This window comes from Protopterus annectens, chromosome 7.part1 (assembly GCF_019279795.1).
Source record: "Protopterus annectens isolate FY-2018-M chromosome 7.part1, PAN1.0, whole genome shotgun sequence".
Lineage (NCBI taxonomy): Eukaryota > Metazoa > Chordata > Ceratodontiformes > Protopteridae > Protopterus > Protopterus annectens.
The window spans coordinates 481,436,445-481,455,089 of record NC_056740.1 but is presented as its reverse complement, the minus strand read 5'-3'; the positions used below and the strand labels follow the sequence as shown (position 1 = coordinate 481,455,089).

The 18,645-nt window shown below is 42.0% G+C and overlaps 1 protein-coding gene across 1 annotated transcript in view; it reads right to left on the bottom strand.

The window, feature by feature from the left end:
- The window catches only part of RBM6 (RNA binding motif protein 6), a 689,827-nt gene that overhangs the window by 223,092 nt on the left and 448,090 nt on the right, over positions 1–18,645 (bottom strand). Inside the window, exon 5 of the mRNA XM_044078933.1 lies at positions 2,907–3,067. Within this exon, the coding sequence (XP_043934868.1) occupies positions 2,907–3,067 (161 nt within the window). The remainder of the gene's footprint in view (positions 1–2,906; positions 3,068–18,645) is intronic.

Genomic DNA, 18,645 nt, shown 5'->3' with positions numbered 1-18,645 from the left:
CCTACCCACGTAGAAAGCAACAACCCTGGCCAAGAATGAACCTTACTTCTGACCCCTACCCAAGTTACTTGCAGCTTGACATATTAGGAAACAATAACCTTTTGGAAGACTGTGAGAATGTTTGTACTACATATATCAAAGACAGATAACAAATATGTACTTTTTGATCAAGTCAAAGGTCCAACTCTGTTTAGGTGTCGCAGTACAGTTAGTAAATCTGCCAGTTCAGCAGGCAGCCAAGATGGTTGGATGAAACTTGAGTTGAGATTAAATGTGTGCTCACCAGTGGTGACTCAGTCAGAAACACTTACTTGGCCTGAAATACAAACCACCCCTCCAAACCCCAGTTGTACCTCAACTAGTCCCAGTCATTTTCTGAAAATGTGCTGAAATAGAAGCTCCACCTTCAGGCCACAACAACAACACACATTTATTTTAAATATGGACATGAAACTGAGGCTCTGCTACTCTCATCCAGTTCAATAGTCAGGCCCAAGCTACTCCATGCATTCATTACATAAATTAAGTGTGAAGACACATGTCCAAGCCCACTAAACCAATTCAGTAAGTCCTCAAGAATAATCAACCCTACTGGTGGAAAGCAGAAGGCATGTGTTATGTGATAATGGAGTATGCTTAAAGGAAAACTCTACTTAAAACTATACAGATAAATAAATAGATTCATCATACTCTGCTTTTGTGTGTGTTATTAATGCATTACAATCACCTTACATATTAAAATATTTTAATTTGTTACATTCAAAATGGTTATTAAAGGGACTGCCATAATGATGTGATTTTGTTTTTCAATGTATTTGTCCTTCTTTTAAAATGTAGTTTAGCTACCTATAAAATAAAGATTATATTTTAAAACACCGAATGGTACAAATGTTGACAGAAACACTTCAATACACTTGCACTCAAAGTTTAAACTGGTGAAAAAAAAAAGCACATAAATCACTTTTTTGCATGTGTGTGTGTGTGTGTGTGGTGTGTGTGTGTGTGTGTGTGTATGTATATATATATATATATATATATATATATATATATATATATATATATATAAATCTCCGAGATCAATCTACAGTGGAGAAAGGGCAAACTGTCCAATCTCCACTGTTCTGAAAGCAAGTGCACACATAAAAACGTACAGTTATATCAAATATAATTTGGTTAGCTGTGATGGCTTTTTTAGCCTTTGTCAAAAAGTAGCATTCAACCAAATGCCTTACACCCGAAATGGCACACACTAGACATTATAAGAAAGTTTGTTTTTAATCCATTTATAGTTTACAGTTAACTGCTGTGAGTCACAAACTTTTCATATGGTGTGTGACATAGTCAGTGCTGCTTTTTAGCTGAACTACACTGATCTGTTCACTTCAACCTTGCAAAACATGGCCCATTTACTTTCTTTTCAACACAGAAAAGGTAAAAAAAAAAGAAGCAAGTTTTAAGTGTTCAAATGTGCAGGCCTTCAAAAAAAAAAAAAAAAAAAAGAAATCCAAGCTTTCCTTCTCCCACAGTCTTGCTTAAGTGTAAAAGTTGTTAGCTCTGCTCATTCACTGGTGACTGACAACTGTTACTATTACTATGCTTCAAGCAACCAGCTTGTCAAGGGACAGCTACCTGTAATTTTTGCTGTTGTTTTTAATTTTGCAACAGTTCACTAAACAAAAATAGAGCCCTTACTAACATGTTTCTTTAGTGCTGCAATCTAACTTTACCCTGTTCTTCATATAAAGATTTTGCCAACAACTACAGAATTTCACTTTACTTTTTATACCAGTTTACAGACCACAAGACATGATATCAGGAAGTAAAACTATTGGTAATAGACATTGAGAACTACAGAACCTCTACTGTTTAGCCGAGATAGTCATGGTGATTTGTGCCAGGCAAAAAGAAGAAATTAAAAAAAATGAAAAGATACTGTGGGGTTTCTGGTACTAAACATCTAGGTGATATTATAGGGAGAAAAATAACTGGTTAAGTGATTGATTCCATTGAGGGTGCAGTCTTTCTTTATGAACTAAGCCTTAATCACTGGAATTTTTTTAAAGAACTGAAGCACTTCTTGGACTATTCATACTAGAAGGGAAGGAGATAGGGAGACAGTTAAGGAACAGTCATACAATGTTTGAGACCAGGAAATGTATCACTTTCTTGAGCTTACATGGAAGTAAAATACTGACCATTACATATTTTTAAAGGAAAATTTTGAGGTGCAACACTTCTACAGCATACCTGCACAGAGAGGGACTAACAACACAAGAAAAACTGTGTGGCAGTGTAGGACCTGAAATGCCTTACAAAATATGACTTAAGAATTGAAAATGACAGGGTGTTTTATGGGGAAGGTGTGGTGATACAGAATCAGGATGAAGACCAAGTTGGTGACACACATCCTGGTCAGAAGTGCTGGTTAGTGTTGGAAGTATGGCAGGTGCACTACCTAGACAGGAAGAATCAAAAATGAGATAGTGACGACTGTTTCAGAACCACAGGACTGACCAAGTGCCCCAAGATCGAAGAGGACAACTGTCATATCACTGGATAAAAACTGGTCTATGCTCTTCACCTAGTCTTCATTGTAAACATGTCGCTCTATATGCTTGCTCACACAAGAAACTATTAGCTCATCTTAGTTAGTGTTAGGGACTGGTACTACATTTGTACTTGTACAAGGAAAAATAGATTTATTGTTCACTAGAGATTCTTATGTACTCATATCACTGTAAAAGAGCAGCCCTTTTCTTTTCGCTTAAAGCAAGGTTGAACCTTAGTGAACCTTCCAATTACCATCTAAGCTGGAGCTCTTTTTCTTCTGTCATTAATGTAAAACTGATCAACACTTCTGCAGCGTAAAGGCATGCTCTTAACAGCCAAGAACACACGTGACTTACTTTTGGCGAGTCCATCTCAACAAAGGCATATCCCCTGTTGCCACCAGATCGTTTGCTTGTTATGATTCGAATGTTCTCCTTCACAAGATAGGCATATGGATCCAAAGCTTTTAGGATAGTGTTCACAGTAGTACTCTGGCTTATGTTCTTTATAATAATACCTAAAAATTGAAAAAAGATACAAACTGTAGCAGACAGTACATTTTTACAGAAGAATGCAGATTCCACAGAAAATGACTTAAGAGCTAAAAGACCTATAAAAAGCAGTGCAGTATCACAACATTTTATTATTTTATTTAATTTATTTATTTATCATTTGTTTACCAGGAAAGTCCGACTAGGTTCCACAGAGCCTGTTTTCAGCGGAGGCCCAGGGAGAAATGCTCCAGATACTGTAACACTTCCTATTACTGCAAACAGCACAAATTCTACCATGAAAAGGCTATAGGAACTGGGAAGTCACACAGACTACCTCAACAATGAGCCAGCATACATAACCGAAACAGCACATTATTCTATGTTGCCCAGTGTCTGGGGTTTACATACTGTAACACTTCCTATTACTGCAAACAGCATAAAGTCTACAATGAAAAGACTATAGGAACTGAGAAGTCACAAAGACTACCTCAACAACGTGCCAGCATACATAACAGAAACAGGACATTATTCTAGGTTGCACAGTGTCTGGGGTTTCTTTTTTTAATGTACAGCTTATTCAGGCTTTGACATCATAGCACATGAGAGCATTTGCAACAAAACAGTAGGCACCAAAGTTATACTGTCTGTAAGCCAGTCAAACAGTAGGCACTTCCTGTCCCCTGCTTTTTCTAACCACTTGGGGTATAAATATGGGAAGGATTTGGATGTTTTGAAGCTGCAAATAGTTCTTCAAAGGGCATTCTCTATATTAAAGTCTGGCATTATCTGCACCCACATTCTATGTTGCTACTGCACCCTACAACTAATACCAAAAGTGAGTACTAGTTTAAAACAGCTGCTAATGAATCATACAATTTGACTTGTATCTCAAGAACTACCAACATTTATAGGGTATCTCTACAGAGCAAAGAAAATAAAATGTTTTGATAAAGCTTTTCCTAGCCTCTCTGGTCTCTCCATTTGTAGACTTTCTTGGTTTATATACACTGATGAGGTTTCAGTACCTCACCAGCAACACCTAAAAACTACAGCAAAATTATTTTTAATTTACAAAAAAAAAGAATAAAACAATACAATTAGAAGTCAGATGATTAACCCTAAAGGAGACCTAACTAGAAGATAAACTACATGCATCACAATACAGTAAATGAATGTGGTTGACCATTACCCCCCCCCCCCAAAAAAAAAAAAAAAAAACACTGCACTTTAATTTGCAGATGGTACAGGCAATGAAATGGATTAGAAAAATACTAAAACTCATCATGAAGTACAGGACTTGCCAAAATGCATAGAACAGAAAAAAGTCATTAACTGAGTGACAGCAGAGAGGCTCCACCAGAAAACATTATTATTTCTTTACAAGCACTGATACATGTTACCAAACATGGCCTCTGGCCTTAGGGCTGATACTTAAATCCAAGTCATGAGAGCAAAGGAGACTTCTAATGGTTACCAAAAGTTCAAATCACAGGGGAGCACAGATTGTCAACTATACCTCAGCATCAGGCCCAATGATCTCCTAAGGGATCATGGTATTTTCTTGGTTTCGTAATAAGATGAATGATATAGACTTAAGGCTACTTATACCTCAGCATCAGGCCCAATGATCTCCTAAAGGATCATGGTATTTTCTAGGTTTCGTAATACGATGAATGATGTAGACTTAAGACTACTGATACCTCAGCATCAGGCCCAATGATCTCCTAAGGGTTCACGGTATTTTCTCTGTTTCGTAATAAGATGAATGATATTGACTTAAGACTACTTATACCTCAGCATCAGGCCCAGTGATCTCCTAAGGGATCATGGTATTTTCTCGGTTTCGTAATAACATGAATGATATAGACTTAAGACTACTTATACCTCAGCATTAAGCACAATGATCTCCTACGGGATCATGGTATTTTCTCGGTTTCGTAATAAGATGAATGATATAGACTTAAGACTACTTATACCTCAGCATCACGCCCAATGATCTCCTAAGGGATCATGGTATTTTCTCTGTTTCATAATAACATGAATGATATAGACTTAAGACTACTTATACCTCAGCATTAAGCCCAATGATCTCCTAAGGGATCATGGCATTTTCTCGGTTTCGTAATAAGATGAATGATACAGCCTTAAGACTACTTATACCTCAGCATCAGGCCCAATGATCTCCTAAGGAATCATGGCATTTTCTCTGTTTCATAATAAGATGAATGATATAGACTTAAGACTACTCATTTTAAGATGCAAACAGGAACAGACCATAAAAACATACAAACTACACCTTGTAATCAAAGACTCCAGGCCTCGGTAGACAAGGGAGACTTTGCGGGGATACAAATATCAAATACAGCTCTTGGAAATGGTGATCATCTTCCCTGACATACTAATGGCTCAGCTCTCTGTTGACCTAAAGTGGGCTCCCAACTTTGCAATGAACTATGATGGGATTTTGAACCTGTAGTCCTCAGTTTGATTCTTTCAGTTTGCATTTCCCTCAGGTAAGACTCAGACACTGCCCCCAGGACACCACTGAAAACACATCTCCTTCAGATGTTTACCTAGAACAAATTAAAAACATATCACAGTATCTCTGCAACAATGCAGTTAAATGAAAGTTATCTACTTATCATAAGGCAAGAGCTTTCTAATGCACATCCATCCACTCAACTTCAAGAAAAGTAGCTGTAAGCAGTAGATATTTCAGCATCTACCAAGCTCTCCCATGCACAAACTCCTCCCTCACTTCCATAATGCACCATGCTCCTTCCATGTCTCCAGATCAAATCGGTCTCTTATCTGTCTTTATTTATTATACATATATATATATTTATATATATATATATATATATATATATATATATATATATATACACACACACACACACACACACATGTATCAATGTTATCTGTACTTTCACTATAAAGCCCTCATGTATAATCAAGTCAGGCCTCTCTGTACAGACATGAAAAACAACAAAGTATAAAGACTTCTCATCTTCTTTTTGTGGATGATTTAAAACTGTACAGTTGAGGAACTGAAAGCACAACTGCAAGCAGTTAAAACTTTCTCAGATGATACAAGAATGTCATTTGCTCTTGATAATGTGCAAATATAACCTTTAACGCAGGAAAGCTGCACCACCAAGAAAATATCAGTCTGGGACAGGAATGTGATATAAAAGAACTTGGGCTTTAGGAGTGTATAAATACTTGGTAATTTATGAAGGATCAACAATACAACATGAACAAATGCAAATAAAACTTAGTAAGGAATATTTTAGAAGACTAAAATTAACACTGAAAACAGCTCTGATATCTAGGAATAAACTCAAAACTATAAACCAATTTACTCCTCCTGTTCTTACAGTTTTGGGGTGGCTGACCCCAAAAGGTATTTATTTACCAGGAAAGTCAGAGGGGGACAGAGCCCATTTTCAGCTGAGGCCCACGGAGAAACACTCCATATGCAAGTCTTTGGAATGTATTGGATCAGTCGAACAAGAAAAGACAAATGCTTCATGCTTATCAAATGATTTATAAAAATCAGTGTCTACCAAGATTTTATATATATATATATATATATATATATATATATATATATATATATATCTATATATATATATATATACACACACATACACACACGTATGTACAGGTATAGGCCTTCCTGAAAATGATTACACGTAGAGATCTCCATACGTATCTGCTAACCTCACAAGACCAAAATATAGCGAATGTTTTAAAACTTGAGGAGACTAATTCTAAGATGACTCCCCTCCTTAGTTTAGCAGAGGCATATCTGCGTCAAGTGGGAATGGAAATCAAACCAGAAGTAGAAAAAAAATCGGGCAAAAACTGAATATGCCAAAAAATAAGAGGAGGAATATAAGGTGAAATATCAGATGAGAATCCAAGAAACGTGGAACAGGCATAAATGTAGTGACAAGTACAGAAAACTCATGGAACAACCTCATGTCAATCAGGAGCTAATGCAAGAATGGTTAAGGAGAGGTGAATTTAAACCAAAAGATGAACTGCTAATACTGGTGTGGCCTAGGATAGTAGACTACATACATGATGGTTTACAAAGTCCATTGAACATGTCAGAGAAACAGACAAATGTGGGTTTTGTAAAGACAGACTTGGAAACAGTCACACATCCCGTTGCTGGGTGTGATGCACTCATGGCAGAAGGCCTGCATACTGAAAGGTATAATAATGTGGCAAGACTGTTGCATTGGGGATTGCACAAACATTATAACATTGAAGTAGCTGAGAAGCACGTGGCCACAAAGCATTACAGAAAATGATGAAGTTTATATCACACGGGAGCACTCATTACCAACAGTTCAAAAATAAATGGCAGAAAGCTAGATACAGTAGTCCATGAAAAGAAGATAAAAGTAGATCACTGAAACTGCTACACACAGAGCTTACAGTGTCTTACATACAGAAACACACAAAGCCGTACAAATACAGGATTTGCAGACAGAAACAAGGGCGATGTGGAAGAGGGAGACCCCGACAGTTCCAATAGTAGTAGGGCAATGGGTCTCATAAAAATGAATTTACAGTTGTATTAAGATATGTTAGCAATACATTTAACTCTGGAGGAGTCAATTCTGGGCACATTGCTGGTGCTAGTAAGAGCACTTCTGGCTAACATCAAAGACTGAAACAATACTAATTTCATGAACTTTAATCATACTTTGACTTTGGAATGAAGCCCATTCCACTCATGGTATTAGAAACCCAAAAGACTTGGAAAAATTAAAAAAGCGAATGAGATCATTATATATATTATTTACTAGGTAGTATAAATATGGGGAGACTCCTCAAGGCTGGAGACTTGCTCTCATGTTAGTCTTTAAGGGAAAGGGGAGTAGGACAAACCACCATTCACACAGTCCCTTAAGTCTGCTTTCATGTTGTAGAAAAATAATGGAGAAGGTAATATTGGATAAGTTATTGTCAGAACTGGATAGGTTGGGACTTGAAACCATATATCAGCATGCATATGTTGAAAATAAGTCTATAACCACCTGTAACATGATGTTCTATAACAATATAAAAACACAAATGAAAAAAATAATGTGCTGTGATTTAATTTATAGAGATTTAACTTCAGTATTTGACACGGACATACACAAGACACTGATGAATAAAATAGAACAACTAGGTACTAAAGTACTCTTGATAAAATGGATAGCTACACAGCTTCCAAATAGGATGTGGGAAGCATTACACAGCAATTGGACATGTGAAATTCTTGGTTACAGTCAGGGCGCCCCACAGGACTTTGTCCTAGGCCCTTACTTGTTTAGATTGTATCTTTCAGACCAAACGTTTTCATCCGAGGTGTTCTACAGCCTATATGCAGACAACCTGAAATTGGGTAAACTGATTACAAGTGTTACAGACAAGGCATATCTGCAAAATAACTTGACTAAATTGACCATTTGGGCACAGGAGAATATGTTGATAAATGCATCAAAAACTAAGCATATGAGATTTGGTAGGCATAAACTAAAAGGTGAATATTTAATACAGTACACAGTGATTGAAACTGTACACTCATTTAAGGACCTGGGTATATGCGTAGATTCAGCTAGGAGGTTTTCTAATCATATCAACCAATTGGTTAATGATAATTATAGAACTACAGGTTGTATAAAAAGAATTATAACATCTACGAAATCAGAAATGATTGCTAATTACATTAGATCGAAATCTGAGTATGGACTAAAGATGGAAACCTTATAAAGATCTGTAAGTATATACATATTCACCATCACCTACATATTTATTCAGATACAATTCTCTTTTTAACAACTGAATATGTGTACATTATTAGAATCCATATTCTTGTCCCCAATAGACAGTGTCCCTGCTTCTACAATTATATGATCCAAACTATATTACCTTGTTTGAATAATAGTGCTACACCTGAACATGGTCTTACCCCCAAAATTGTAAAGTATTTCATCTCCCCATAAGTCAGCAACCATTTCCTTTCTTTTTTTTATTGCTGAAACCTTCTACATCTAATAGACAAATGACACCAGCATCTAATTCACCCCTGGGATCTCTCCTTCACCCCTGGGATCTCTCCTGTGTCCCTGCTAGACAGAGGCACAGTAAACTAATCTTAAAAGGGTACCTTCTGTGACCTGCTTTACAGAGGCACAGTAGGCTAATCTAATAGGGAGGCGGAAGCCAAATACACTCTGGCTAGGCTTATAAATGTCCTAGGGCAGATAGCCTAGTATCTACCTATGAACCTAATTTGTTTTTCTAAATGTCTCAGACCACTTTTAGTACTATTTACATGAACAGAAACCATATAACAGTTACCTGTTCCCTTTATTGTTTTCCAAATTTATTAATTTAATGTTTCTATCTCTAATTCTCTTTTTCAACTGAATTTCTGCTTTTTATTTCATGATATCTTAAACAATCTCCTTCAGGGCTATCTTCATCATCTTCAACTTGAAATGTTTTGTACTTCTGTAATAATGCAATATCTGAATCATGTTCCTCTTTTTTCATAATTACTTCCACCACATCCTTTAAGTCTTCTTCTGGTAGTTATTTTTCAGACATTTCTTTACTATTGTGTAAAAAATAGTGAATTTCCCCAGGTGCCCTGGCCAAATTTCCCTAGTCAGTATAAACACCATTTTGGAAAGCCCCTGAACAGAGGCCAGTAGCTTAGTGGGACAAACTCAGTCAAAGAAGGATAGACAGACACACAACTAGACAGATAAAAGAAATGTGCACAATAATAGATTTCATGGAGTTTGGCAAAACTGTGGCATACTTTATGTCCAAATTCATAAGACTAATTATTACAAAATGATGTTCTCAGACAAGGAGAGTCTGACAATCACACAGCTGCCAAGCTCTTATGAATTTCTCTTAGACTCAATGGTTCAACAGCTGTGGGAGAGGCAAACTCCCCTTGTCTGAGAGCCAATATACTTTTGTGCTCTAAGAAAACCTGAAGATTGTGGACCTGGAGGAATAAAATCTTATTAAATGTAGTACAATGCTCACAGGATGAAACCCAATGGCTGCCTCAGTCCTAACCATTGGGAAGATTTCCAAAGCTAAGGAGAAAGGTGGAAGGTTAACAGAAACTTAAGACTGGGTAAGCATGCCCTGCAGAATTGCAGAGGCAAACCCAGCCCTAGCTTTTGAGAATAGGCTCAGATGGTAATGTTTGGTGAAGTTGTGGACTGAAGTTCATGTGGCAGCTTCCAAGATGTCCTTGGTGGGTACTTCTTTAAAGAATGCTGTGGAAGTAGAGGTTGCCCTAGTGGAATGGGTTCTGATGGTCCTAGGGAGTGGTTTTCCATGCAAGGAGTAGCAAAACTGGATGCAGTGTGCTATCCATTTGGAAATGGTCTGTTTGGATATTGGTTTCCCCTGTGCCCCTGTTTTAAAGCTAACCAAGAACTGGTCAGTTTTCCTGAATGTCTTAGTACGATCCAGATAAAATACGAGTTGCCTGTGCACATCCAAAGAATGCAGTAGCCTTTCCCCCTTGTTCTGAGTGTTAGGGAAGAAGGTGGGCAGGTGGACGGCCTGGTTGAAAGTAACATCTGAAACCACCTTTGGCATGGAGGGATTGGTTTTCAGGGAGACCCTGTCTGCATGGAAGATGATAAATGGCTCAATGGCCATTAAAGCTTGAAGCTCTGACACTCTCCTAGCTGAAGTAATAGCAAGGGGAAAGGCAGTCTTCCAAGAGAGGTACTTCAGTTCTGAGGATGCTGCAGGCTCGAAAGGAGGCAGAGTAAGCTTTTCTGAAACATAGTTCAGGTCCCAGGCTGGGGTGAGCTGTCTTCTGGGAGGTCTGATATTAGAGGCTCCTCTAAGGTGTTTGATAAGAGGGTGGGAGAACAATGGCTGTTCTGTATCAAAGTGTGCCGCGATGGCAGAGGTATGGATCTTTATGGAGGAGGAGGAGAGACCCTTATTAAGAAGCTCAGCAAGATAATTTAGAATAAGTGGAATGGAGGACAGATGTATGTCTGCCCCCTTGGACTGACTCCAGAAGCAGAATCTTTTCAATTTTCCAGCGTAAGATTTTCTGGTGCTGGGCTTTCTGGCTTCTGTGATGATGTCAAGGACTTGCTTGCTTAGCATACATTCCTTGGTTTTAGTAGAATATGCCATGCTGAGAGCTTGAGTGTCTGAAGGTCTGGGTGCAGCATTGTCCCTCCCCCCACCGGGGATAGCAGGTGAGGTATCAAAGGTAGCTGCCAGGGGGGCTGGTGAGATAGGTTGCACAGCAGTGGGTATCAATGTTGTCTGGGCCGATCTGGGGCAATGAGTACTGCTCTTGGTTTTTCCTCCCTTATCTTGAATAGTCCTTCTGGAATGAGAGGTAGAGGTGGGAATGCATACACAAAGAGGGTATTCGAAGGGAAGGTCAGGGCATCGACATTCCATGCCAGGTGATGGTACTCCCTGGTGCAGAATTTCTGTACTTGGTGATTTAAATGAGTGGCAAACAGGTCCACCTGGGGGGTCCCCCATGTGTGGGTAATTTGCAGAAAAATGTCTCTGTGGATTTGCCATTCGTGTGGGTCCAGCAGGTTTCTGCTTAGGTGGTCTGCCAGGGTGTTGTTGATGCCCGGTAGGTGTTGGGCTATAAGATGTAGTCCCATGGAAGAGTTTTCTAGCCACAGGTTCATGGCTAGTCTGCACAGGGGATAAGATCGAGTCCCTCCCTTTTTGTTGATGTACCACATTGACTGTGGTGTCTGTTTTTATGAGAACCACCCCTGGTTTGAGGTAGGGTTTGAAGGGTGCCAAAGCGTTTTGTACTGTTATTTCCTTTTGGTTGATGTGCAAGCGTAGTATTTGTGCATCCCAGAGACTTTGGGCGCATCTGCCTTCTAGGTGGGTGCCCCAGGCTATATCCGAAGCATCCGTAGTTATGGTCTGGTCTGATGGACAGAGGGTGAATGGAAGTCCCTTGTTCAGAGCACAGGCCTGGGCCCACCAGAGGAACTCTGGTCATATGCAAGGGATCACAGGCAGGGAGGTGTCCACAGGTTGAGAGTGTTAACACCATAGGTTTTTCAGGTACCACTGAATTTTCCTTGTGTAGTCTGGGCAGAGGTACCAGGAGGATGCATGAGGGCATGTATCCTAGAGCGTGTAGGAACTTCCTGGCAGAAAGCTGAGTTTGGGAGGCCAGAGTAGTGAAGTATTTTGGTAGGAAACTTTGGTTTTCTGGGGACAGAAAGGCCATTTGCTGTTCTGTGCCCAGTAAGGCTCCCAGAAATATGATTGTCCTGGTAGGTGTTTGTTTTGATTTTCTTTCGTTGCTGGTGAACGCCAGAGAGGTGAGAAGGGTTTTTACAAATGAGATGTGCTGCAGGAGCAGTTCCTTGCAGTCCGCCTGGATCACTCATTCATCCAGGTAAGGGTGAATCTGTACATTGTTTTGCCTGCAAAAGGCAATGGCAGGAGCTAGACATATGGTGACTACCACTGGGAGCAGTAGATAAGCCAAAGGGCAAAGCAGAGAATTAAAAGTGTAGTGATCCTGCTCTGAAGCTCAGGAATTTTCTGCATGATTCCCTTATTGGGACATGCAGGTAAGCATCCTTTAGGTCTTAGGTGACCATCCAATCTTTGTTTGACAGCATAAGTAGAAGCTGTTACAAGGTAAGCATTTTGAATTTTGGGATTACCAGGAAGGTATTGAGATAGGACAGGTCCAGGATGGGACGTCAAGTCCCCTCTTTCCTGGGAACAAGGAATAATTTGGAATAGAATCCTTTTGCAACTTGTTCTGGAGGTACAGGTTCTACTGCCCCCTGGGGATATTAGGTTTTGCACTTGTTTTAGTGCTTCTGCCCACTGGTTTGGAGGTAGTTCTGGGTATCCTCTTGGAGGTGGTAGTTCTCAGAAATTGAATTTGTACCCCTGAGCAATGATTTTTAAGACCCATTGATCTTTTGTTACAGAGTTACAGTTTTCTCTGAATAGAGATAGCCTTCCTTCTAGCTTCTGGTGTGGTGGAGGCAGGCAGAGATGGGAAAGGTAGGAGTTTTTTTTCCATACAGGGTTGCTTTTGAATTCCCTGCTCTAGTGTTTGAGGGGGGGGGGGGCACTGTTTTGTTCTTTGCTGGCCCTGAGTTTGAGTCCTGGTGGGTCTGTCCCTATGGGCTTTGCCTTGTGCCTGCCTGTTTGGTGCAGGAAAGGACCAGTGTTTAGAGGAGAAATTTCTGCTGAACCTAAAAGGTTGGACTTGAAGAAAATCTTTAACGGTCTGCATCGATTTTGCTTTGTCTTCCATCCTTTTAAGTACCTCTTCAGTTTTCTGTCCGAACAAGCGGTCTTTGTCAAGAGGTGCATCCATGAGTTTAGCTTTGACATGATCAGGGAGAGGTTGTTCCTTCAACCATGCATGTCTTCTGATAACAGATCATGCCACTGCTGCCCTGCTAGAAGCTTCCAGGGTATCAAATCCACAGTTCAAGGAGTGTTTTGCCACCTGAAATGAAGAGAGCAGTAATTCTGCTCTCTCTCTCTATTGTTGGCAAAATCTGGAAAAGCAGACATTTTCTCTTTCAAAAGTTCCAAAGTGTGCTGTTGATATTTTACCATATGGAACTGACAGTTGAGAGCCCTTATAGTTAAAGTTGCAGAGGTATATACTTTTTTGCCCCATCTGTCCAGGGCCCTGGATTCTTTGTCTAAGGGAGTGGAATTCTTTGCAGAGGTAGCCTCTGTGAATCTGGTATAGGATTTCTGTAGAGGAATTTATGTGAGTCAGGTACCCTATAGTACCTGTCAGGTTTTCTGGGGGCAGGTTGAAGGTTGTCAGGGGTAAGGCTGGATTCTTGGTAAACATCATCCACCACTTCCAAAATGGGTGGGATTGCCACAGGCCTGCGCTGGGGTAGGTCCAGAAACTCTCTCAGTCTTTTCTTGGATTGAGGAAAATCAGTTGATTCCCATTGGAAGTGTTCCCTGAGGGTGTGGAGGGTTTCGCCAAAGGAAAAGTCCACCGGAGGTGATGCAGAAGGAATAGATTCTTCTGCATCTGAGTCTTCATAGGCAATAAGAGGATTTTCCTCTTCAAAAATAGAGGAGCCAAATCCTCTGAGTCTAAATCTGATTGGATGTCTGGAGAAGGTTCCCTTCTTCTTTTGGCTGGTGTGGCCTGATTACCCTGGATGAAAGTGATGAGATCCTCCGCCATTTTAAGCATTATAGTTTGAGGAGGGGGAGTAGCAGTGGAATGGAGACTTTTTGCTGTTTTCTTTGGAGTAGCTCTAAGTCTGGCCTGAAGAGCATCCCTCAGTGCTGTCGGTGTTAGTTGGAAGAGAGGGCGAAGGCCTTGAAGTGAATTCTGAATTACAAGAGGTATCCTCGGAAGCCGGTGCCTGCATAGCAGCTCCAGACCAAACCGAAGCAGAGACAGCTGAAGGCTCATTAGATGATGCAGTTTTCTGCAGTATACAGGATTCTGAAAGGGTCTCAAGTAGAGGCCTGCGAAGTAATTGAGTCAGGCATCAGGGGCTGCGGAAGCACCTCACTGAATTCCGAAGAACTGGCGACCCTTTTAGCGGTGGTGTCGTTGGAAGGCTTGGGTTTATGTGGTCTGTCTCTATCCTTATCTTTATGTTTTTTCAGAAGATCTGCAGTTTGTTGACTGATGCCATATCGGTAATTGGAGACAGAAGACGAAAATATCTGGCTACAAACAGAGCTCTACAATGAATAGTTCTAGCATTAAAGAGGGCACAGAATTGACAGCGGGGTTTGCCGTGATCTGGGCCTAAGCAAGTGACACAGTAAGAATGGAAGTCTTGGTGTGGTATTTGCTTTCCACAGGTGAGACAGTTATTGAGTTTTTCGGGCATCGGTTAGTGAAAAGGAAGGATCCCCAACGGGGTACTTAGCTTTAGACGTTTTCAGCTGAAGTTCAAAATCTGGAAACAGCCGACATGCACTATTGTGAATTGTTTCTGCTACGGGCTCCATGGCAAGAAAGACTGGGGTAATGGTGTCACATGCTCTCCTTTATAGCTCAGACGACCTGACGTTAGCCAGCAAGCGACAGCAGCCGACGCACAAAACCTTGACTCTGGTATTCGGACCAACTGAGGGCTACCACAGCATGGATAACCCAATGGTTAGGACTGCAACAGTGAAACACTAAGAACATCAAATACTTCATACAATCTTGGTTGTTCAAAAAAAAAGAAAAAAAAAAAGTTATGTACCATAACTTGGCATCTGTGCTATACACAGTGCCATTATTCATCACAAATAGGTCTTGGATCCAAGCTGGCAACTGTCAGGATAGATCCAAAGCTCAAGCTCATCCCCTTCCCATAATCCCCTGCTGCCTTCCAACCCTCAGATCAAGTTTCCTAAACTAGCTGAAATGCAGAAACAAATATTGAATGAGTTGAACCCTGTGGAAAGGCAGTGCTGCAGTCTCCAATACTGTGTATAACTGGATCCTGATGAACTCCAGGTTTTGGTACGGAATAAGATTGGACTTGGGAAGATTCACTGTAATGCCTAGATGCTGAAAAAGTCTGAGGGCACATGTGGTGGCCACTGACAGTCGATGCCTCGTGGGAGCCATGAACAGCCAATCATCCAGGAATGGAAAGACCTGGAATCCCTGCAGCCGGAGGTGAGCTGCCACCACTGTCATGCATTTGGTTAACACCTGGGAGGGCTGTGTTGAGTCCAAAGGGCAGGGCTCTGAACTGGTAATGACTGGCCCCTAACCAATAAGTGTCTCCTGGAGCATCTGTCGATCTTTACACGATAGTATGCATCCTTGAGATCCACTGAGCACATCCAATCATCCTTGTGCAGGAGAGCCAGAATACCATCCAGAACTTAGACTTTCTGATAGGCAGGTTTAGCTCACTGATGTCCAAAATCAGATGCTGGTCCCTGGTCTTCTTTGGCACCAAAAAGAAGCAAGAGTAAGTTCCGGATCCTCATTGTTCTGTTGAGACCTCTTGGATGGCTCTTTTTCGACAAAGGTCTTGAACCTCTAGACAGGCCAACTCCGTTTGGCGGGGTGGAACATCCGGAAGTGTTTTTTGAATTGGAGGGAGCTGAGAAAAGGGAATGGAGTAACCCCTGGAAATAATGTTTAACACCCACTGATCGGAGGTGAGACTAGTCTAGGCTAGTGGGTGAAGGGAGAATCATCCCCCAACTGCCTCCAGGGTAGGACAGTCGGGCAGCATCTCAGGAACACTGGAAGGGCTTCTCCCAGAAAGGTTCCTGTGAGCCCTGGTTCTGCGGACCTCCTCTGCCCCTGGGGTGGCATCTGCCATTGAATCCCTTGCCCCAGCTAGCAGAAGAGTATTCCTGGGGAGCATTTTGAAAGGGAAGTCCCAGTCCGGTGGAACTAGAGTTTCTTCCTTCTTTACTTGAGTCTTAGAAAAGGACCATTGGGGAGTACAAAACTTGATCCCAACTGAGGAAAGAGTCTTACCCTCCTGCTCGCTGTGGGTAAAGGTGTCCTTGACGGACGGCCCAAATAAGGTGGAACAGTCAAAGGGGGCATTAGTAAATGCAAACCCACAAAGGCGAAGCCAGGCATGCCATCAAATGACAATACCTGTGCCTGCCACTCGAGAGGTGGGCACTGCAGCACTGGAGATCAACCTCATCAAAGCAATAGCCAAGGAAGTCAGAATAGACAGCCCAGGAGAGACCAGTTTAAGACTCTCTGAAGGCAAAAACTCTATAAGGGAAGTGGTGAGCTCTGAAACCAAATCCCTCTGAAGTCGGGTAAAATGGGCCACATAATTAGTTGCTCTCAGTCCAAAAATGTAGCTGAGACAAACACATTTTCCAAATTGGTCGACTGTCTGGGACTCTTCTGTTTGGGGGATGGACCAAGGAGCTCTGCTCCACTAGCTCCCTTCTTAATAGCGACAGTCACCACAATGGCATTGATAGGGACACCTTTGCTCCAAAACATCCTATCCTTGGGAGGACTGAGAAATTTGTCTGCTTTTTTGGAGACCAATTCCACTGTGTTCAGCTCCTTCCAAGCCCTGCTGGTGATAAGGTCTACAAGCTCGTCAGCAGGGGGAACCCAGGTAGAAGATGAGCTTGTCCCGAAGACTCCTCCAAAGATGGCGTTGGGGAAGACTAGCCCCCTCTTTGCTTGAGAATTTCGAGGATGTCCCAGGAGGACACTTCCTCAGGTGTAAGTCTGGGGAACCTGTCTCCCTCCTCAAAATCCATGTCCTCTGTGACGGACTCTCTGGGGGAGTCCAAATGTCTCCTATTACATGTTCTCTTCCGTGGGGGTGCCTCCACAGTGGCTCGAGGGAGGACTCCGAAAAGACAGGTAGTCCAAGTGGGGCAATGTTCATCTGAAGGCATACACGGGAGGGCTGACCTTGGAAGGATGAGGTCTCGGCACCCAAACCCAAGAGAGGGTGGGGAGGACCTAGAGAAGGAAGAGAGGTGACTGCCAAACTGGAGGAGGTCTGGTCTACTGTCCGGAAGGTAGACAGGCTGGCAAAGCTTCCCTCTCCTCCCTGATGGGAGGTGCCACCTGGGGAAGGAGAAAGGACCCTGACGCAGCACCGAAGCCTCCGACAATATAGGCCCCAAGCTGTCCAGTGCAAAAGCCCCGAAGGGAACGGTCTGAAATTTCTGGACCTGAACCTACCCTCAGGGAACCTGCACTGACTTCTCGGAGATGAGGAGCAACCTGTTCCAAGGGCAGTGGAACAGAGCCAGGCAGAGACTCTGATGGAGTCAAGAAGGGGGGGGGGTACCCGACAATGTTGGCCTCTCCCTAGGAATACCCTGGTCCTGACATTCCAAAACCGGATGGATTGGAAGAGGTAAGTGGAGTCCTGAAGATGGGGTGGATCCCCTGGCCACCTGAACAGGGGAGAGCAGCAAACCCAACTCGATTTGGGCCTTGAGAAAACTCTTCATCCTGTCTATATCGGAGGGAAGGAGGCTTCTGAAAGATCTGGACAAAGCTGATGAGTGGCTATATCTAGCTGGGGATCCTACCTTGGATCTCATCGTTTTACGGTCCCGAGAAGGAGACTGACTCCTATACGCTGGAGCCGACTTCCTAGATGATCTAGAGGGAGAACTCTCGATGATGATTGATAGGATCCGACAGAACCATTGGATCCGAAAGCCTAGAGTTATCTGCCACTTTGAAATGCGTGATGGACAGATCCGATAAACTGGTCAGATCCGGTGGAGGCTCGCGCCTACTTGGATCCTGAGGTCTGATTCGAGGCTCTCGGAATGGTAGAGCTTGCATCCGAAGCCGCTGGGCTCGGATCCAGGGATCTGTGATCTGAGATTCTAGGTTTCTTGGAATGAGAAGAAGAAAGAGACCCCCTTCAAGAGAGGGGGAGGTCTCTTTTTGGATCCGATCCTGAGAGGGCTTGTAGGGAGAGTCCAAGGGCAGAGGACCACCCTGAGCCAAGCCCTTCAGAAGCAACTTATTTTGGCTCTCCCCAAGGGCCCTGCAGTTGAATGTAGTACAAAAGTCGCATTCAATCTCCAGGTGACCTGAACCCAAGCAATACAGACA